At 37.3% G+C, this 17,733-nt stretch overlaps 1 protein-coding gene across 1 annotated transcript in view; it reads left to right on the top strand.

The window, feature by feature from the left end:
* Positions 1 to 1,365: 1,365 nt before the first annotated feature.
* Positions 1,366 to 17,733, top strand: part of LOC306857059 (cyclin-dependent kinase-like 5) — a gene marked incomplete at its 3' end in the record, with an annotated part of 32,865 nt that continues 16,497 nt past the window's right edge. The window contains exons 1-7 of the mRNA XM_079396723.1: positions 1,366 to 1,483; positions 2,498 to 2,764; positions 2,902 to 2,936; positions 16,414 to 16,459; positions 16,681 to 16,817; positions 16,927 to 17,047; positions 17,336 to 17,395. Coding sequence (XP_079252849.1) covers positions 2,701 to 2,764; positions 2,902 to 2,936; positions 16,414 to 16,459; positions 16,681 to 16,817; positions 16,927 to 17,047; positions 17,336 to 17,395 — 463 coding nt within the window. The 5' untranslated portion in view covers positions 1,366 to 1,483; positions 2,498 to 2,700. The remainder of the gene's footprint in view (positions 1,484 to 2,497; positions 2,765 to 2,901; positions 2,937 to 16,413; positions 16,460 to 16,680; positions 16,818 to 16,926; positions 17,048 to 17,335; positions 17,396 to 17,733) is intronic.

Here is a 17,733-nt window from a genome sequence, read left to right as displayed (position 1 = left end):
ACAAAAATGCAATTAAGCATTCATAATAACTATGGGCATCCATTGTCCATTATCTGGTTTGAAATCGCAAATTTATCATCACGTATCATTTTTTAATTATTTAAATTATATATTGACAACTTAAAAAGGGGGTTTTGTTTATAGAAATAGTATGACATTAAATATAAGAGTGTGCTGCTGTAAATAACACGTAGGCTATCAACAAAACCATAATATTTCTGTTAGAACCATAATAGACAATAATATTTCTGTTGTCTAGTCTTGTTGGAATATTATTTATTAATTTATTTGTAAGTTTCATGTGTTTTAAATCAGGATAATCGCTAGATGGCACCATGTGCTTTTCCCGAAGAATCACTTCATGCATGTCCTGAGTTTTCCAATAAGCTATTGGAAATTAATTCTTGAAAAATTAAATTATTTTTAATGATTTCTACCGGGGGGGGGGGGGGGGGGGGGGGGGGGGGGGGGGGATAGGCGTTTTTGCATGTAAAATAGGTTTATTACGATCTGACATGCTATAATACTCACTAATAATAATAATAATAATAATAATAAATAATAATAATAACGATAATAATACAAATTTAAAAAAAATCAAGCTACAAAACTGAAGATCGATCGCAATATTAAACATAATAATTGCATAGTTCAGAGATTAAATAGAGCGTCAAAAAGGATAGATAGATAGATAGATAGATAGATAGATAGATAGATAGATAGATAGATAGATAGATAGATAGATAGATAGATAGATAGATAGATAGATAGATAGATAGATAGATAGATAGATAGATAGATAGATAGATAGATAGATAGATTTACATAATATAATAATAATAATTCATAATATTTCTGTCATAATTTAGGACTACAAAGGGCTCTTTTTTATAAAGGCTTGTTCTTCCTCTTCTCAGCAGAGAGCTGTCTGCTAAATTGATCTTCCAGCTCAACCCACTCACACCAAGCACTGCCTCGCCAAAAAAGCACATCAATTTGGATGTATGCATGTATGAAATGTAACACATCCGAGCAGGAATGCATATTATCATTGCTCAACCGAACCCAGCCATCGCTTCTGGACCATTCTGAGCTTTCCTTCATTGTGATTGGCCACAGACGGGTTCTGTTCGGACGCTATTGGTGTGAGCAGTCCGCCACTCACTCAGTTTGGTGCCGCTTCGCCTGAACGCCAATTTACCCTACTACAGCGAAGGCCTGGCTCATTACTATTATTTAGATTACGTGACCGGACGCACTCGCAAGGTTCCCGGGGAACGTCAGCGCGGCGTGCTTAATATTCATGAAGCGAGCCTTCGTCATACTGCGATCCGTAATTTGGCATTGTTAGGTTGTCAATGGCTCAGAATGAAGGTGGATACTGTTGCAGCTGTGATGATGGGTTACCACTGCAGGTGAAAATGAAAACATCGTTTCTTGGCGACGCGAGGGGACAGCGTGCGCATCGTTGTCTTGGACATAAGTGAGTATTCTGGTCGGAGCTTTTTTCATATATGTACAATGTTGACAGTGCGCTTGCTTTTTACGCTGGATGTTAGATGTTTGTGGCTGGTACATCGTTGGTGTTTCACGCAAACGCGCACCTCCTGCCCACACACTCCAGGAGACCGAAGTCACCTGTTATCAATTATGTCACGCGTTTAAGACAGTATTGGTTATGTAAATGATCTTTATGTTGGCTGGACACCTTGTTATTAATCGTTGTGATTTTTTTTTTTTACCGCACCGTATTTTTTACTGTTCGTTTAAGAATGGGTGGGAGTGGTGTGGGCTGTCAGTCATTTTTTTTTATACTGTCAGGTGGATAAGATGCTTAAAATAATGATAGAACTTTCATCCACCTACGAATATTTCCAGCGCGCGCACACACACTTAGGCACGCACGCGCGCGCGCATACCGCACAACACATCAGATGCAGACGTGCGCCACGTTTATGCACAAACATACAAGAGCTGTAGGTGTGACCTGCGAAACGCATCTGAAAACGCATTTAAGTGTAAATGCAACGCGTACTGCCCTCAAATCGAGCGCAGATGATACCTGTCGCACATCTGAGGTGATTGAGATGATGTCCATCTGGGTTTCAGCACATTACATCACTGACTTCTGGTTTGGCAGAGAGGCTTCTCAGACTGTCCTTGTTCACCCACCTGTAATTCTCATTCAGAGCTATGTTGCTTAGCCATTGCCAAAACTGCTGGAAAATTCATGATGATCTGTCTTGAAGAACTGTGGCACTTGTTTATTGTCACCTCAGACAAACCGAATCATGACAATCCTACACACATCCTGTCTGAGTGAAATGAGAGAGAATATGAACTGCAATCAATGTCATTTCATGCATGTGAAATATGCATTAGGTGTAAACATTGGATATACCTCTGATTTGATGCATGTGAAATATAAAGATACAGTATGCATGAATAAGTCTGTTTGACCCCTTCTATGCAAAACCTCTGTACTCTTTCTCTTCAGGTGAGTAAGTGTGTGTGTGCATGCGTAGTGTGTTAGTTTGCAGGAATGTGTGTCGGTGTGTGTGGATTATGAGAAGAGCATTGTGACCAGCCGGGAGCAGATTTTTGCTGCAATGACCCATTCAAGCACCGATTTCTGTCCCGTCCTCTGGCCTTCCGCTCCTCACAGCCCAGACATGCACCACCTCGACATCTTTTGACTTTATGAAGATTCCTGACATCGGTAATGTGATGAATAAATTTGAGGTCCTTGGGATTGTAGGAGAGGGTGAGTGCATCTTTTTTTAATATCGTCCGATAAAGAGAAAAAAGCATTAATTTTAGTGCTTATAAAACAGCTGTTTGTGCATATAAGCCATAATTGGTATAAATCAAGCTTATGATGATTTTTCTTTCTTTGCAAAGGAGCCTATGGGGTGGTCCTGAAATGCAGACACAAGGTAAGACATGTTTATGCAGGAACCTGCTGGTCAGCATGCTAAGTAGAACTGCAGAAACTCCATATTGTACAGTGAATTTGATCCATGAAAATTAGATATATTCTGGAAACTTGGGCATTTTTGATTCTGTTTTAAAATGTAATGTAGTTTATAACCACCTGAACAATACGAGCAATCACTTATAGACCTATACTGCTTATGCAAAAAAAGAAAACACACACACACACACACACGCCTTGTTAATGTAATTTGTAGAGGTGATGCTAGTTTCTCATTTTACCCTTAAGATAAAACTGCCTAACAGAGTTAACCTTTATGGGCCTTGTGACTGTAACTTTCCCAGAAGAGTTGCACAACACATTTAAACTCCTTAAATGGTACATTTGTTGAGAGATTTCTTTTAGAAATATATTTTCAATTGTAATATGGCATGGTTCCCTAGCAACTGGTTCTTTTAAAATTGTGGGCTTCTCCAAATGCATTGCTTGTGGCCTAGTTGGCAGATTTGCTTCATTTTTTGGGAGGCATTTTCAGACATTCGAACATTGCTGGACTAACTCACAATAAGGTAAATATAAGCATATTTTCAACCAGTACGAACTGCTTTTATTGAAATTGCTGCTGTGCGGTTGGGAGGTGCGGGACATTTTTGTATCCATTATGCAGTGATTTCTGCACATTTTAAAGCTTTAGGTGCTCAGTGCATACTATTTAGCCTATGACACTGCTATTAATGTGGTTGTTCAGTATACAAAATAGCTTGCATCTGAACTGAACCAGTGACACAGAGTTTGAAATACATATATCAGATGTAGTGTCAGAGTCTTTCAGTTTTGAATAAATAATAAGCAAATGATATCTAAAAACCACATTTTTTATTATCAAAACTACCTGTCTGTTAAGGTTATTTTCATAGTCCCTTTCTGTGTGTCCTCGATGCTGTTGGTATTTGAGTCATGGTTGCATGCCCAGGATGTGTCTTCACGCCTGGGCAGACAGCAGCAGTGTGGCTGGATCCCTGGCTAGATGATGAATGACAGTACAGTGCAACAGAATTGTTAGGGCTCATTACACTTTAGATTTCACTGACCTCGACGCACACACCCTGGAGTTAATACTGATACTGTGCACAATATTCATGCTCTTACCTGTACAGATTCATATAGTTACATATATCTTTTCGAAAGCAGTTTAAAGGTCAACATGAAGTTTGCTTGTTTAAATGTTTGCATACGGAGCTGTCGCTAAATCAGAGACCTAGTTGCCTATATCTCCAGTATATTTGTTGATTTTGACGTAAGTTATGTCAAATAATCAGCATGGATTTGAATGGCAGAGAATTGATTATGGAAAGGAAAAAAAAAACAATTGTATTTCTATGCATAATTACATTGTTCCACTCCAAGTTCCCATGCATCATTGTTATGATAATGAGGCTGATAAATTCAGCAGCGAGTATACTTCTCAGCCTGTGCCAAAACAGAAAACTAGGCTTGTGCTTTTAGTAATTGGTCAGTCAGCGCTTTCCCTCCTTCATTAAATGCATTCAAAATTGCAGCTGAAATCAAGAGTGACTGTTTCTTTTTGGTTGCATTTGGTCTTGTTTTTCTTTCACCTATCATTTTTCTCCAATGCACAATTGCCTGCAATCTATTTACAGACCTGCACACCTATCTACACACCTGTTTAAGAACAATAGATTTGAGTCTGTGAAAATAAGACTGTTCGACCTCATTAGGAGACTAGATTAAAATTGGTTGGCTTTTGGTGTTGTGTAGAGCTCCTGCTTGCCTTTGGATATTTATGTTATAGAATAGAATAAGATAGAATAGAGTTCTGGTAATTTAATTTGATTGGACAAGCTTTATTCCGAGTGGCATACTTTTTATAACAGCACAGGAAATTTGTATTGTTTGTTTCACATTGTTTGTTTTTTAGTAACAAATTGTTACATTTACGGTAAAGCATTTGTCACAAAATATTTTTATATTAAATGAATGTTGTTCTCTTTAAAGGGATAGTTCACCCAAAATTAAAAATTCATTAATTACTCACCCTCGTGTCGTTCCAAAACGTAAGACTGTTTATCTTCGGAACAGAAATGAAGCTTTCTGACCCTCTATAGGTAGCAAGGGTCCTCCTACCACGTTAAGGTCCAGAAAGGTACCAAGAACATAGACAAAATAGTCCATGTGACATCAGTGGTTCAACCGTAATTTTTTTAAGCTAGGAGAGAACTTTTTGTTGTGCTAAAAAACAAGACGCAGCACATGCGTGTTCCACGTCAGCAGCACCATGCGCATGCATTGTTTACGTTCAAATCAAAGCAAACACGCATCTTGATACTCTCCAAAATGGAACTAGAGTGATTGTTGAATAAAGTTGTTATTTTAGGGTTTTTTGCCCATAAAAAGTACAATTACGGTTGAACCACTAATGTCACATGGACTATTTTGTCGATGGTCTTGGTACCCTTCTGGACCTTGATCATGGTAAGACCCTTGCTGTCTATGGGAGGGTCAGAAAGCTCTCGGATTTCATCAGAATATCTTAATTTGTGTTCCAAAGATGAACGAAGGTCTTAAAGGGGTTATCGAATGCAAAATTCACTTTACATGTTGTTTGAACGTGTGTGTACACATCCACCCTATAATGATAATCCATCCAGTGTTTTTTTTAAATCCCTATTTTAAAATCCCCTTTCTAAAATCAGGCTGTTCTGAGATTCCTGTCAGAATGATGTAGTTCTGCACAGGCCGCTCACACGATAGTTGATTGACAAGGGCGTCTTACCTTAGACCCGCCCTGAGTGAGCTGAGAGCTTTCCGCCGTTGTGTCGACTCCGGTGCAGGGCAAGATAAAATGTCTCCGATTAAGCGATTGAGGTGTTCTGTTGTTGGATGTAATAATGAACAAAGCCATCGTCATTTACTCCCGACATCTGAGCCGCTGAAGACAAAGAGGATTAATGTTATTTTCGTTTTTGAAGGGAATGCGCCAATCCCCGATCTGCTTAAATGTGTTTGTTTGCATGAATCATTCGTGATTCAGCTTCATCTACAGAATAAGTGAGTATAAGGGTTTTTATGAATCTTTGCAAATCGCCTTTCCTAATATGTGTTAGTTAGCCAGTTTCTCGGCTGACGTTTACAGTCTGCTCATCACCCCACGGAAGATAGGGGCGGGATGAGCATATAGCTAATTAGCATATAGCATAACGCATATAGCATTAGCATAAAGCAAAATGGACTAAAACGGCTTGCTCAAAACAGAGCTGATTTTGACAGGGTAAAAGGGGTGTTTTTTTGCACTACCATTGAGAAATTTTAACCAAAGCATGTTATAGACTTTTCATTTAGACCCTAATCATATCAACTTGTGGAAAATGGGCATTTGGAATGACATGAGGGTGAGTAATTATTAATGACAGAATTTTTATTTTTGGGAGAACTATTCCTTCAACATTCTATTCATCAAAGAATCTTTAAAATGATGAATAATGATTTCTGAAGGATGATGTGAGTAATTATGCAGGAAATTCAGTTTTGCCATCGCAGAAATAGATTTGAACATCTATTATAATAGAAAACAGTTCTTTAAAACTTTAATAATATTTAGCAATATTACCATTTTTTATCAAATAAATGCACACTGTAAAAAATATTGTAAATATAAATTATTGGATTATATTTCTTTTTATTTTCATTATGTCTTTCTACTTCAAATAACTTCTGTTGTTTGCCATTACTTTGTCATTTTTTGTGAATTTAATGGCATTTTCTAAGTGAAAATTATTTTGAAGTAAGTTCAGCTTTTGTAAGCATATGCGATTTTTGGTAACGCTTTAGTATAGGGACCCATTCTCACTATTAACTAGTTGCTTATTTGCATGGCTATTATTAACATATTGGCTGTTTATTAGTGCTAATCCTAACTAATACCTAAACTTAACAACTACCTTAGTAACTATTAATAAGCAGAAAATTAGGAGTTTATTGAGGCAAAAGTTGTAGTGCATTAAGGGAAAACATGTACACATGATTAAAGGAACAAATACATTATCATTAATGTGTGTAAAGCAATACATATTCATTGTACTATGGTATACATTCCTAGAAGTGCATTTTGAGGTGCAGACTTTACAAGCAAACCTTTTAAAAGCTCAGCGCTTCACTCCTCACTGAAAACACTCTTGTTTCTGACTACTGGCTTTGGCTTCTCTATTGTTTCTCTCAAGTCTACCCAAGTGATGTTATCCCAGCGAATAGGGGCCGTGAAAGGCCCTTTGTGCGTGACCAAACACAACAAGAACTGCTGTTTGTTCTTGTCTTTGGTTGAGATATTCTTGTGTACTTTTTTAGTTTTTGCATTTGAAAATACAGAAAAGCAGTTAATGTTCTTGTGTATTTGTCTGTCAGTCTGAGAGTTCTTTGCTTCATTAAAATGAGTGAAAAAACATCAAAAGCATGCAGCTAGGCAGCAATTTATTTATTTGTCAGCAGTGTGCAATCACACCCACACTGATTAGCATTTGAGCATCTCATGTTTTAAGATCTATTAAATGACTGTTTGATTTTGCGGTTGATGTGAAGCTCAATAAGGGTGCTTTATATGCTCTCTTCAAACGTGTGTAGACGTGCGAGGCCTGTGGGGTCCTGTGAGTGACAGGGATCATCTGAATTTAAAAGCTTGTTCCCTTGGAGAAGAATATTTATTTTTATAGCGTATCAGTCGAATTGAGGGCAGAGGAGGAAGAGGGGACGTGAGTGTGCATTAGCATTAAATAGGTCACCTTGAGTGGGAACACTGGTTGTGGAGGGCTGTGTTGAGATGACTGTGCAAGGCACCGTGGATGAACATTGTGTGTGACAGAAATGCTAAGATAGAGAGATATTGTTTCGTTAGGAAAGATAGCATTTTGGATGTGAAGCTGGATAAAGAGGTATTATGTTCAAACATGCTGCTTTTATTTGTCATGTTTTTTTTTTAATTGTTCTTGAATGACCAAAGATCAAAGTAATTGAAGTTGTATTAGTTCTTTCAAGGCAGAACTGTATTTATATTCTTCAAACATTTTGCTTGTTTTTTAAAAAAAAATTATTTTAAAATATTAAAGGTCTGCAGTCATTTTAACCAGAATCACTTAACGTACATTACTGTTCTTAAGTTTTGGGTCAGAAATGTTATTTTATTCATCAAGGATGCATTACATTAAACCATAAGTGACCAAAAGAAATTTGTCAAATTTATATTTTTCATTTATATATCAAATAAATGCTGTTTTTTGAATCATTTTGAAAAAAAAGATCACCTCTTTCACAAAAATATTAAGCACAACTGTTTTAAAAATTGATAATAATAATTGTTTCTTGAGCACCAAATCAGCATGAATTATTTCTAGAAGGATCATGTGACACTGAAGACTGGAGTAATGATGCTGAAAATTCAGTTTTGCCATTAAAATAGATAAAACTGTTATTTGAAATTGTAATAATATTTCATAGTATTGCTGTTTTTACTGTATTTTGGTGAAATAAATGCAGCCTTGGTGAGTGAAAGAGAACTTTGTTTTGTTGATCATTTTAATTTTAGGCGTGCTATTTTGGCGCCTGTAAGCTTCTTCTAAATTTGTATAATTTTAAGATCATTCTAAAGCAGACATCTGTCGATCAAAATTCTAAAAAAGGCCATGGGTATTAAAGCACTAGGTTTGCAGACACAAATTAAATTGTGAGCAGCGATTAATTTTAGTGTCTGGCTGGCTGGCTGGGCTTAATCTACAACCATCAAGTGAGCCTACGTTATAAATGAAATAGTTGTTTGTTTCTTTCACCCGAGCATTATTTTATGAACAGGAATGGTGCTTTAAATCCAGCAGCCAGCATGGTAATAAATTGAAAACATTGTGAAGGCTTAAAATGGATTCTAATCAGCGTTTACAGGATATTATTTAGCACTTACACGTGCCTGTGTCATTGTGTGGTTCTCAAGGCTAAGCTGCCCCACCATGTGTCTAATGTAAACATGTCTGTGGTATTAATAGAACAACGGCTATGTAGTCGATGGAACACAAGCAATATGTGGGACACTCTAATTCCATTGTATGGATCTAATGGAAGACAGCATGCGATGCTCAATCTATACTCTACTGCTCCGAGCTCAGACAACCCTGATGGACTGCCTGAGAATTTAGGTTTTTGGGAATGGAAAAAGCTGAATTAGTTGGTCAACAACTTGTTTTTGGATTAATGTTATTTTTAACGCATTGAGATTTACTTTTATGCCTGGAGACTGTTTTCCTATGAATTTCATGTTGAAATTGTCAAAGTTTTTAGATATGTTACATTAATATGAAATCAGAATTTGCCTTATTTATGGTCCTGCTTTTATTGTGCATAATTCATTAGTGCATGTTTTCTTTTACATTTCTTCTTATATTTTCTTTCACAATTTTTTTTCATTTCTCATTATTTACATTTAGATTATCTTTGCCATCACTCAACACTGACTAAAGTTAATCTTTAGAAACACAACTAATTTAATTAAACTTGTAGCATCTAACATGACTAATTTTAGTTTTTAGTGTATCTGAAATAGACTACTGTTCAAAAGTCAGTAAGTTAAGTATTTTTAATCAATACTTGTAGTTATTAAGGATGCATTAAATTGATTAAACATGACATTAAAGATATATAATGTAAGAAAAGATATTTATATTGAAAAATATGAAGCAGCACAACCGTTTTCAACATGGATAATAAGAAATGTTTCTTGAGCATCAAAACAGCATATTAGAATGATTTCTGAAGACTGTAGTAATGGCTGCTGAAAATTCAGCTTTTCTATCGCAAGAATAATTTACATTTTAAAATATATCAAACCAGAAAGCAGGTATTTTAAAGCGTAATAATATTTCAAGTAAATTAAGTCCATAAGATGCTATTTTCAAAATCTTTTGAATGGTATCGAATTAAAATATTCACTTTTTTTACTTTTTACTTTTAACATTTTTTCTCCATTTAAGTAGAAAAAAACCTCCCTCTGATAGTTCCCTTAAAGAAGCGCTGACAAAGTAAGAGGATTCAATACAGATAACTCTTTAATAGAGAGCCCATGAATGGAGAAGATATCAAATGTAGCTGTGAAACTACTCTGTTTCTCCTGGAGGCAAATGGGGTTTGAGTTCACGATACCTTGCCAGCCCAAGAACCCAGCTTGGCATGGGAGATGTTTTGTTTCCTGTCTTAGCAGCAAGGACAATTAAGGTTGTACCAGCTTTGTTGGCAATATGAAATTAGATCCGTGCTGTTTTTCAACAGCGTAGTTATATCAACTGTACAGATGTTAGAACGAATGCCAACATCATTATTAACGTAAGTGATACTAAAAGTTGAAAAAACTACATGTTCTGATGTATTTGTCTGTAAAATTGCATCTAATTATTCCTAAACAAGTTACCATAATGCATTTAGTAGGAACATGTCTATACACAGGTCTCTGTAAAGTTAAACTATTGACTTTTTGCACTCATGTTGAGAGAAATACCCTCTCGAATGATCCGACCTCCTACCCTCTGAACACAACAATGGCTGTGATGAAAGCTACAAAGCTAACGAATTAAAACAACAAGCTTGCCACTTGTAATCCTACTATCTGCCCATGCTAGATTTATAGACGCACAGGCTCTCATGGACCCCCTTGTGAGTGACAGTAATGATATATTGAGTGGTCTGAGTGCTTTGGACCCCCATCAGCCCCTTTATGTTCCCATCAACAAACCAAAGTCAACAGCCTGTCTTTCACAAGTACACCTGACCTATACATTAACATGCTGTAATCCAAAACGGAAACAACAAGCTAAAGATCGGATTACCTGTCACCAAATATCAGATATATGTCATTGTTGTCACTCTGTATTATCACATGAATTATGTCTGGAAGGTAAAGGCATACTTTTAGTGCATATGCAGTTTTGTAAATACAATTATGGCTTGGTCTCCATGGTTATTAGAAATATGAGACACAGACGCTGTGTGTGGTGGGTTTCGAAGCTGTGAAAGTCTCAGCTTCTCCATAAACACCTTTCAGATCTCCCCAACCATTCCGCTTTCTACAATGTCCATGACTCATTCAGCCCCTATATATATACTCTGAGAGACAGACAGGTTCGTCAAGTAAGTGAGGAAGCTAAAAATATGTGATTCCTAAATGATGTCCAAGTTTTTTTCCCAGTTTGTTACACAATGCTAAAGTAAACCTTTACAGATTATAATGCATTTTCTTTACCTTGAACGTTAGAGGCTGCATCCAAATTCATGTTTTTCACAAAGAAATGAAAATTGTCATTTACTCAGCCTTGTGTTCTTTCAAACTTGTATGCATTTCTTTCTCCTGTGAAACACAAAAGGAGATGTTTTGAAAACAGTCCAATTGATATTGAACTAGGGTTAATATTGATAGCTAAAACTTTTAAACCGTTTTGGTAATTCAGATGAAGCTGAAATAAAATATAAATATTTGATGTAAAATTAGAGAGAACTTAAACCTAAAAAACTGAAATGATGTATGACCTGTAAACTAACTGAAAGTTGAAGAGCTAAAATTGCTTGAAATAAGTATTAAAACTGGAATAAAAAAGAAACTGAAATAATGTTTTGGTGGGGGGGGGGCATGATTAAAATTACTCAAATTTTTATTTAAATTAAAAACTATAATACATAAGTAATACTAAAAATAATACTGCCTTAGACCCCTTGACATTCATTGTATATCCAATATGTGTTCTAAAGAAGATTTTTAATGACATGGGGGTGAATAAATAATAACAATTTTCATTTTTGGGTGCAGTTTACTCCTTTAATTTGAGGAAGAAATTTCTACCATGTTTGATTTGAACTGTGTATTGTTACCTTTAACATCCCCGGGGTGCAGATTTCAGAATGTCAACAGATGCTCATTTAGCCAGTACTGCTTTTTGCATACTTTCTAGCAGAGACACAAAAAACCCTGCAGAATTGTTCTGAGGAGACTTCCTGCTCAGGGCCAACCTAAAAAATAACCCTATATCAGAATATATTGCTGTTGTACTAGGCTAACAAAAGTAATTTTAACATCAAAGGACAATATAACGACGGTCTGACTAGTCTAGTCTTATACTAAAAGTCTAGAAAAGCCTGACCTTGCAGTGTAGCAGCCAGGACTTTCTGCAAGTAGCCCATGCAGGGGTCTGAGTAACTCAATATGGAAATTCTACACTCTTATCCAGCCCCACATGCATGCTGTGCCTCTTAATAATTTCTGATCAAGAATCATATCTGTTCATGACAAGCTGTGCTTAAAGTGAAAATGACTTGTAGTTCCACTGCGGAGGAGAAGTATGAGGAAGCCTTCAAGGCACTTGCTACTGCACCGGAGGCGTCAGGTAGAGCTAGCGGCTGGATCCAGCCTTGTTGAGGGAGTTTCAGTTGGGATTTTCTTTCAGTCTAATTGCAACTGGTTCAAATTCTGGCCTCAGAGGCATGCTGAAATCTTCAGGGTTTGGGCATTTTATGGATTTTGTCCAAGAGATGACAAACATGTCTTTTAGTTGGAGAATTTTCGGAAAACAGAAAATTAAAGCTATAAAAGGTGCATTGTTTTTTATTTTTGACATCATAAAAAGTACTGAGGTGGTACAGTGTTGGAAATTGTGTGGTACTTTGAAATATATTACACTACCGTTCAAAAGTTTGGGGTTGGTAAGGGTTTGTTTTTGGTTTGTTTTTGGTTCTGAAAGAAGTCTCTTATGCTCACAAAGACTGCATTTATTTGATCAAAAATACAATACAAACTTTAATATTGTAAAATATTATTACATTTTAAAATGACTGCCTTCTGTTTTCGTATATTTTAAAATGTCATTAATTTCTGCTTAAAGCTGAATTTTCAGCATCATTACTCCAGTCTTCAGTGTCACAAGATCCTTCAGAAATCATTCCAATATGCTGATTTGCTGCTCAGTAATAAGAAAGAAAAGTCAGAAATTGGTGCTCAATTTCTTATTATAAATGTTGAAAACAGCTGTGCAGCTGAATATTATACATGTTATATATTTTGTGGAAACCATGAGATAGTTTATTGGTGAATAGAAAGCTTAAAAGGACAGTCACAGTGTTAATTTGTTAAGAAATTAAATGTTAATTTCTTTAAAAACATCGTACTGACCCCAACCCCCAATCTTTTGAACACTAATATTATCCAATATACAGTGCCCTCCATAAGTGAAAGTGAAGTGACATACAGCCAAGTATGGTGACCCATACTCTGAATTCGTGCTCTACATTTAACCCATCCAAAGTGCACACACACAGCAGTGAACACACACACACCCGGAGCAGTGGGCAGCCATTTATGCTGTGGCGCCCAGGGAGCACTTGGGGGTTCGGTGCCTTGCTCAAGGGCACCTCAGTCGTGGTATTGAGGGTGGAGAGAGCGCTGAACATTCACTCCCCCCACCTACAATCCCTGCCGGCCCAAGACTTGAACTTGCAACCTTTGGATTACGAGTCCGACTCTCTAACCATTAGGCCACGACTTCCACCTTAAGTATTGGAACAGTAAAGACAAAATTGCTCTGTTGGCTGTGGAGTCAAGACCTTTGCAAATATGATTAAAAGATGAATATGAGACAAAACTACAGAATGTCACATTTTATTATTAGCCATTTCAACACATACATGTTTTACCAGCTAAGAAGTTCAGCACTTTTAGAGTTCATCCCACTCATTGATGTGAGCATAAGTATTGGGACAGTTGAACATAAAGTAGATATAAAAGATTAAAAGCTATTATTTAGTTGCAGATCGCTTGCGCACAATCAGAGCAGTGAGTCTGTGACCCATAGACATCACCAGACTCTTGCTCTCATCCTTTGAAATACTTTTCCCAGCCTTTAATGCCGCCAATTCCAATTGTTGCTTGTTTTGGGGAGTTTCTGCCTTTACTCTCCTCTTCAGCTGGTGAAATTCATGTCCAATCAGATTTAAATCTGGAGATTGACTTGGGCAATCTAAGACTTTCCATTTATTTGCCCTTATAAATTCCTTGACTGAACTGGCAGGGTGTTTTGGGTCATTGTTCTGATGCAATATGAAGCACTTCCCAATGAATCTGGTGGCATTTTCTTGAATATTGAAAGTGAAAGTGAAGTGACATACAGCCAAGTATGGTGACCCATACTCGGGATCTGTGCTCTTTACCCATTCAAAGTGCACACACACAGCAGTGAACACACACCCAGAGCAGTGGGCAGCTGTGCTGCGGCGCCCGGGGAGCAGTTGTGGGTTCGGTGCCTTGCTCAAGGGCACCTCAGTCGTGGTATTGAGGGTGGAGAGAGCGCTGGACATTCACTCCCTCCACCTACAATTCCTGCCGGCCCGAGACCCGAACTCACAACCTTTGGATTACGAGTCCGACTCTAACCATTAGGCCACGACTTGCCATTGGTAGGCAAGATGGTTTTACCCATCTATACCCATCTTGCCTATATTGGTAGGCAAGATGGTTTTGTACCCTTCCAAATTCATTCTGCTACTGTCATCATACATTAAGTCATCAGTAATGTTGAGAGGGCCTGTTCCAGAGGCAGCCATGCATGCCCATGCCATGACACCACCTCCACCATGCTTTACAGATGAGGCTGTATGCTTGGGATCATTTGCAGTTCCCTTTTTTTCTCCACACTTTTGCTTTCCCATCACTTAGATAAAGGTTCATCTTTGTCTCATCAGTTCATAAACACAGTTCCAAAACTATTCTGGCTCACCTTTGTGCTTTTTTGCAAACTCTAATCTTGCCTTTCTATTTTTGGTGCTGGTCAGAGGTTTGCATCTTGCTGTGTAGCATCTGTAATTCTGTGTCAAAGTCTCCTGAGGACAGTAGATTGTCAGAGCATCACGCCAGCTTTCTGGAAGTTGTTGGTGATTTTACAGACACGTCTTTTATGGTTAATTTTCACAGCTTTTATGATTTATCTGTCATCAACTACTGTTGTCTTCTCAGCCGATCAGGTAGTTGTTGGTTGCTGGTGGTTTCCAAACTCGATTTCTCCATGCCCTTTGTTTTTGCTATAGCTCTAATTGACTTCCTCTTTTCTTTTAGCAATCAAATTACTTGCTTTTCTCTCAAAGTCAGCTCCCTCATCTTCATCCCGGTTTGTGTGTCATCATCGAATGCAAGATTCAGAATACAGAAGTAATGGATATAACTGATACGACACATTCCCTGCTTTTAATATCTGAAGAATTAATGCAACAGGACACAGCTGATCACTTAGAAAGACCTGTGAGGCAACTGTTCCAATACTTATGCTCACATCAGATAGACGGATGAAACTCTAAAAGTGCTGAACTTCTTCGCTGGTAAAACATGTGTGTTGAAATGGCTAATAATAAAATATGACATTCTGTAGTTTTGTCTCAGATTCATCTTTTAATCATATTTGTAAATGTCTTGACTCCACAGCCAACAGAGCAATTTTGTCTTTACTGTTCCAATACTTTAGGAGGGCACTGGCTATGGATATGGATATGTAGAGAGAGAGTACTGAAAGAATTAACATTGGATTTTATGTTACTCCAGGGTACATAGTATTACCATGGTAAATGTGAAAAAAAACAGGGCTAAACCTCTAATACCAGAAGAATACGTTATTCATATACCATGGTATTTACATGGTTCACTAAGGTACTTCAGCGAATACTGTTGTATTACCTTGATACATGTGCAAAAAATGTAGTAAAACCTTTTTCACAAGTGAGTCTATCAGCAACTATGCCAGATAATTCTCTCAATTTAGATTTATTTTCCCTTTATATCTTGTTTGCTTCTGACGGCCTTTGAAATACACATGCTATAGAATCCAAAAGAAAACTGTTTTAATATCCATTTATCTGGGCACTATAGTCTATAATACTGGCTAGAATTTGTCCGGAGCGAGTGTTTACTGTGTAGAATTGTGATAAATGGATGGGTTTTAGCAACTAGCGTGGTCATACTGCTAATGCTTTCACTGTGAAGGGTGCTGTAGTGCAAATTGAGAGCTCTGAATGACAAAGATAGGCAAAAGAGGCTTCGTCCAACAGCACAGATGACAGGGACTCTGCGTGACTGACAGTGGGTGAACATTTCTCCACCGCAAGGGCTTGTGAACCCACAGCTAAATATGTGCATGCAATGCTTACGCCTAATAATTAGACATCCGAATATAAAATGATCTATTCTTTGAAAACAGGCACATTGTTCCATTTTAGCAGAAGCATAGTCAGGGGCTTTGTCATGAAAAATACCCCATTGATACAGCCGGAAAGTGGTTGTTCTAGGTTCAGTTCTTTTGTGCGACTCTCATTTGTTTATTTTACATCTTGAGTCCATTAACGGCTTGCTAATAAAGCTTGTGTTTGAGAAAGAGCTCAAGCTGATTTACATATCTGTTTTGCAGGATACAAAAGAGCTTGTGGCCATTAAGAAGTTCAAGGACAGCGAAGGTAAAAGACTGCTACAACCAAATGCTTGTTTTATACATCCATTCAATTTACTGCATCCATAATACTTTAAAAAGGTAATGGCACACCAAAGTGTACCTTGTTTGTGAGAAGTGCCTTTTATTAATGTCATTTTACTTTGAGAGCTCCATAGCACATTTGTTTTGCTCAAGAAAACACAAGACCCTTTTCAGTCTTTCCTAACCCCCTGTGTGTTCCCGCAGAGAATGAGGAAGTTAAAGAGACAACGTTACGAGAGCTCAAGATGCTCCGTACGCTGAAGCAAGACAACATCGTAGAACTGAAAGAGGCTTTCCGTCGACGGGGAAAACTCTATCTAGTGTTCGAATATGTGGAGAAGGTCAGCACAAAACGCTTCCTTTATTTTCTTATTCACTTGTAGTGGTCTGAACTATAGTTCAGATGACATATGCAGCAAAACACTATCTGAGACACTATCAATATTTCAGAACATGCTGGAGTTGTTGGAGGAATTGCCTAATGGTGCACCACCTGATAAAGTACGGAGCTACATCTTTCAGCTGATCAAAGCTATTCACTGGTGCCACAAAAATGAGATCGTTCACAGGGGTATGACAGTCTCTGTGTTCTTTATAGATTGCCTTCATTTATGTAATTTAATGTTTGTTTTTGTATTTGAGTTGAATTCTGTAACTTTTTAAAACTCAATATGATAGTATTTAAGGAAGTTGTGATTTAACGGTCATTAGGAATCAAATTTGATGAGATCTGTGATGTATGTTATCTATATTTATGCCATTTTTCAACATCTTATTTATTGATTTGTGTACAAAATGGAGTCTTCAACATGAATAGAGCTCACTAAGAAAATATCCATCCTTTTTATCTAATCTGCAGATATCAAGCCTGAAAATCTCCTCATCAGCGCCAATGATATCCTGAAGCTGTGTGATTTTGGTGAGCAAAGGCTTTCACTCGTCTGATTCAGGACCCTCCACCCCCATATTCACACTGATCTCGCTAACTGAATGCTGCTTGGTGTCCTTTCCAGGCGTCATGAGTCCCGCAGTGACGTCTGAAAACAAAAAAATGATCTGAAATTGGATTTGAGTGGAAGGGAATTAAACGTTTTTTGTCCAAATCACACAGTACGCAAAGGTTTGAGTGACAGCGCTTATTCTCTGGAATGCAAATTTTGAGTTGATTTTGTGTCATTCCAGATATATGATTTCATAGACTCAAATGAAAGACTGGGGAAATATCACAGAAAAGGAATAATACCCCCTTAAATAACC

The sequence above is a fragment of the Barbus barbus genome (assembly GCF_936440315.1).
Source record: "Barbus barbus genome assembly, chromosome: 37".
Classification (NCBI taxonomy): Eukaryota; Metazoa; Chordata; class Actinopteri; order Cypriniformes; family Cyprinidae; genus Barbus; species Barbus barbus.
Note: the sequence above shows the minus strand (reverse complement) of the source record. Positions and strands in the feature narration are given on the sequence as shown.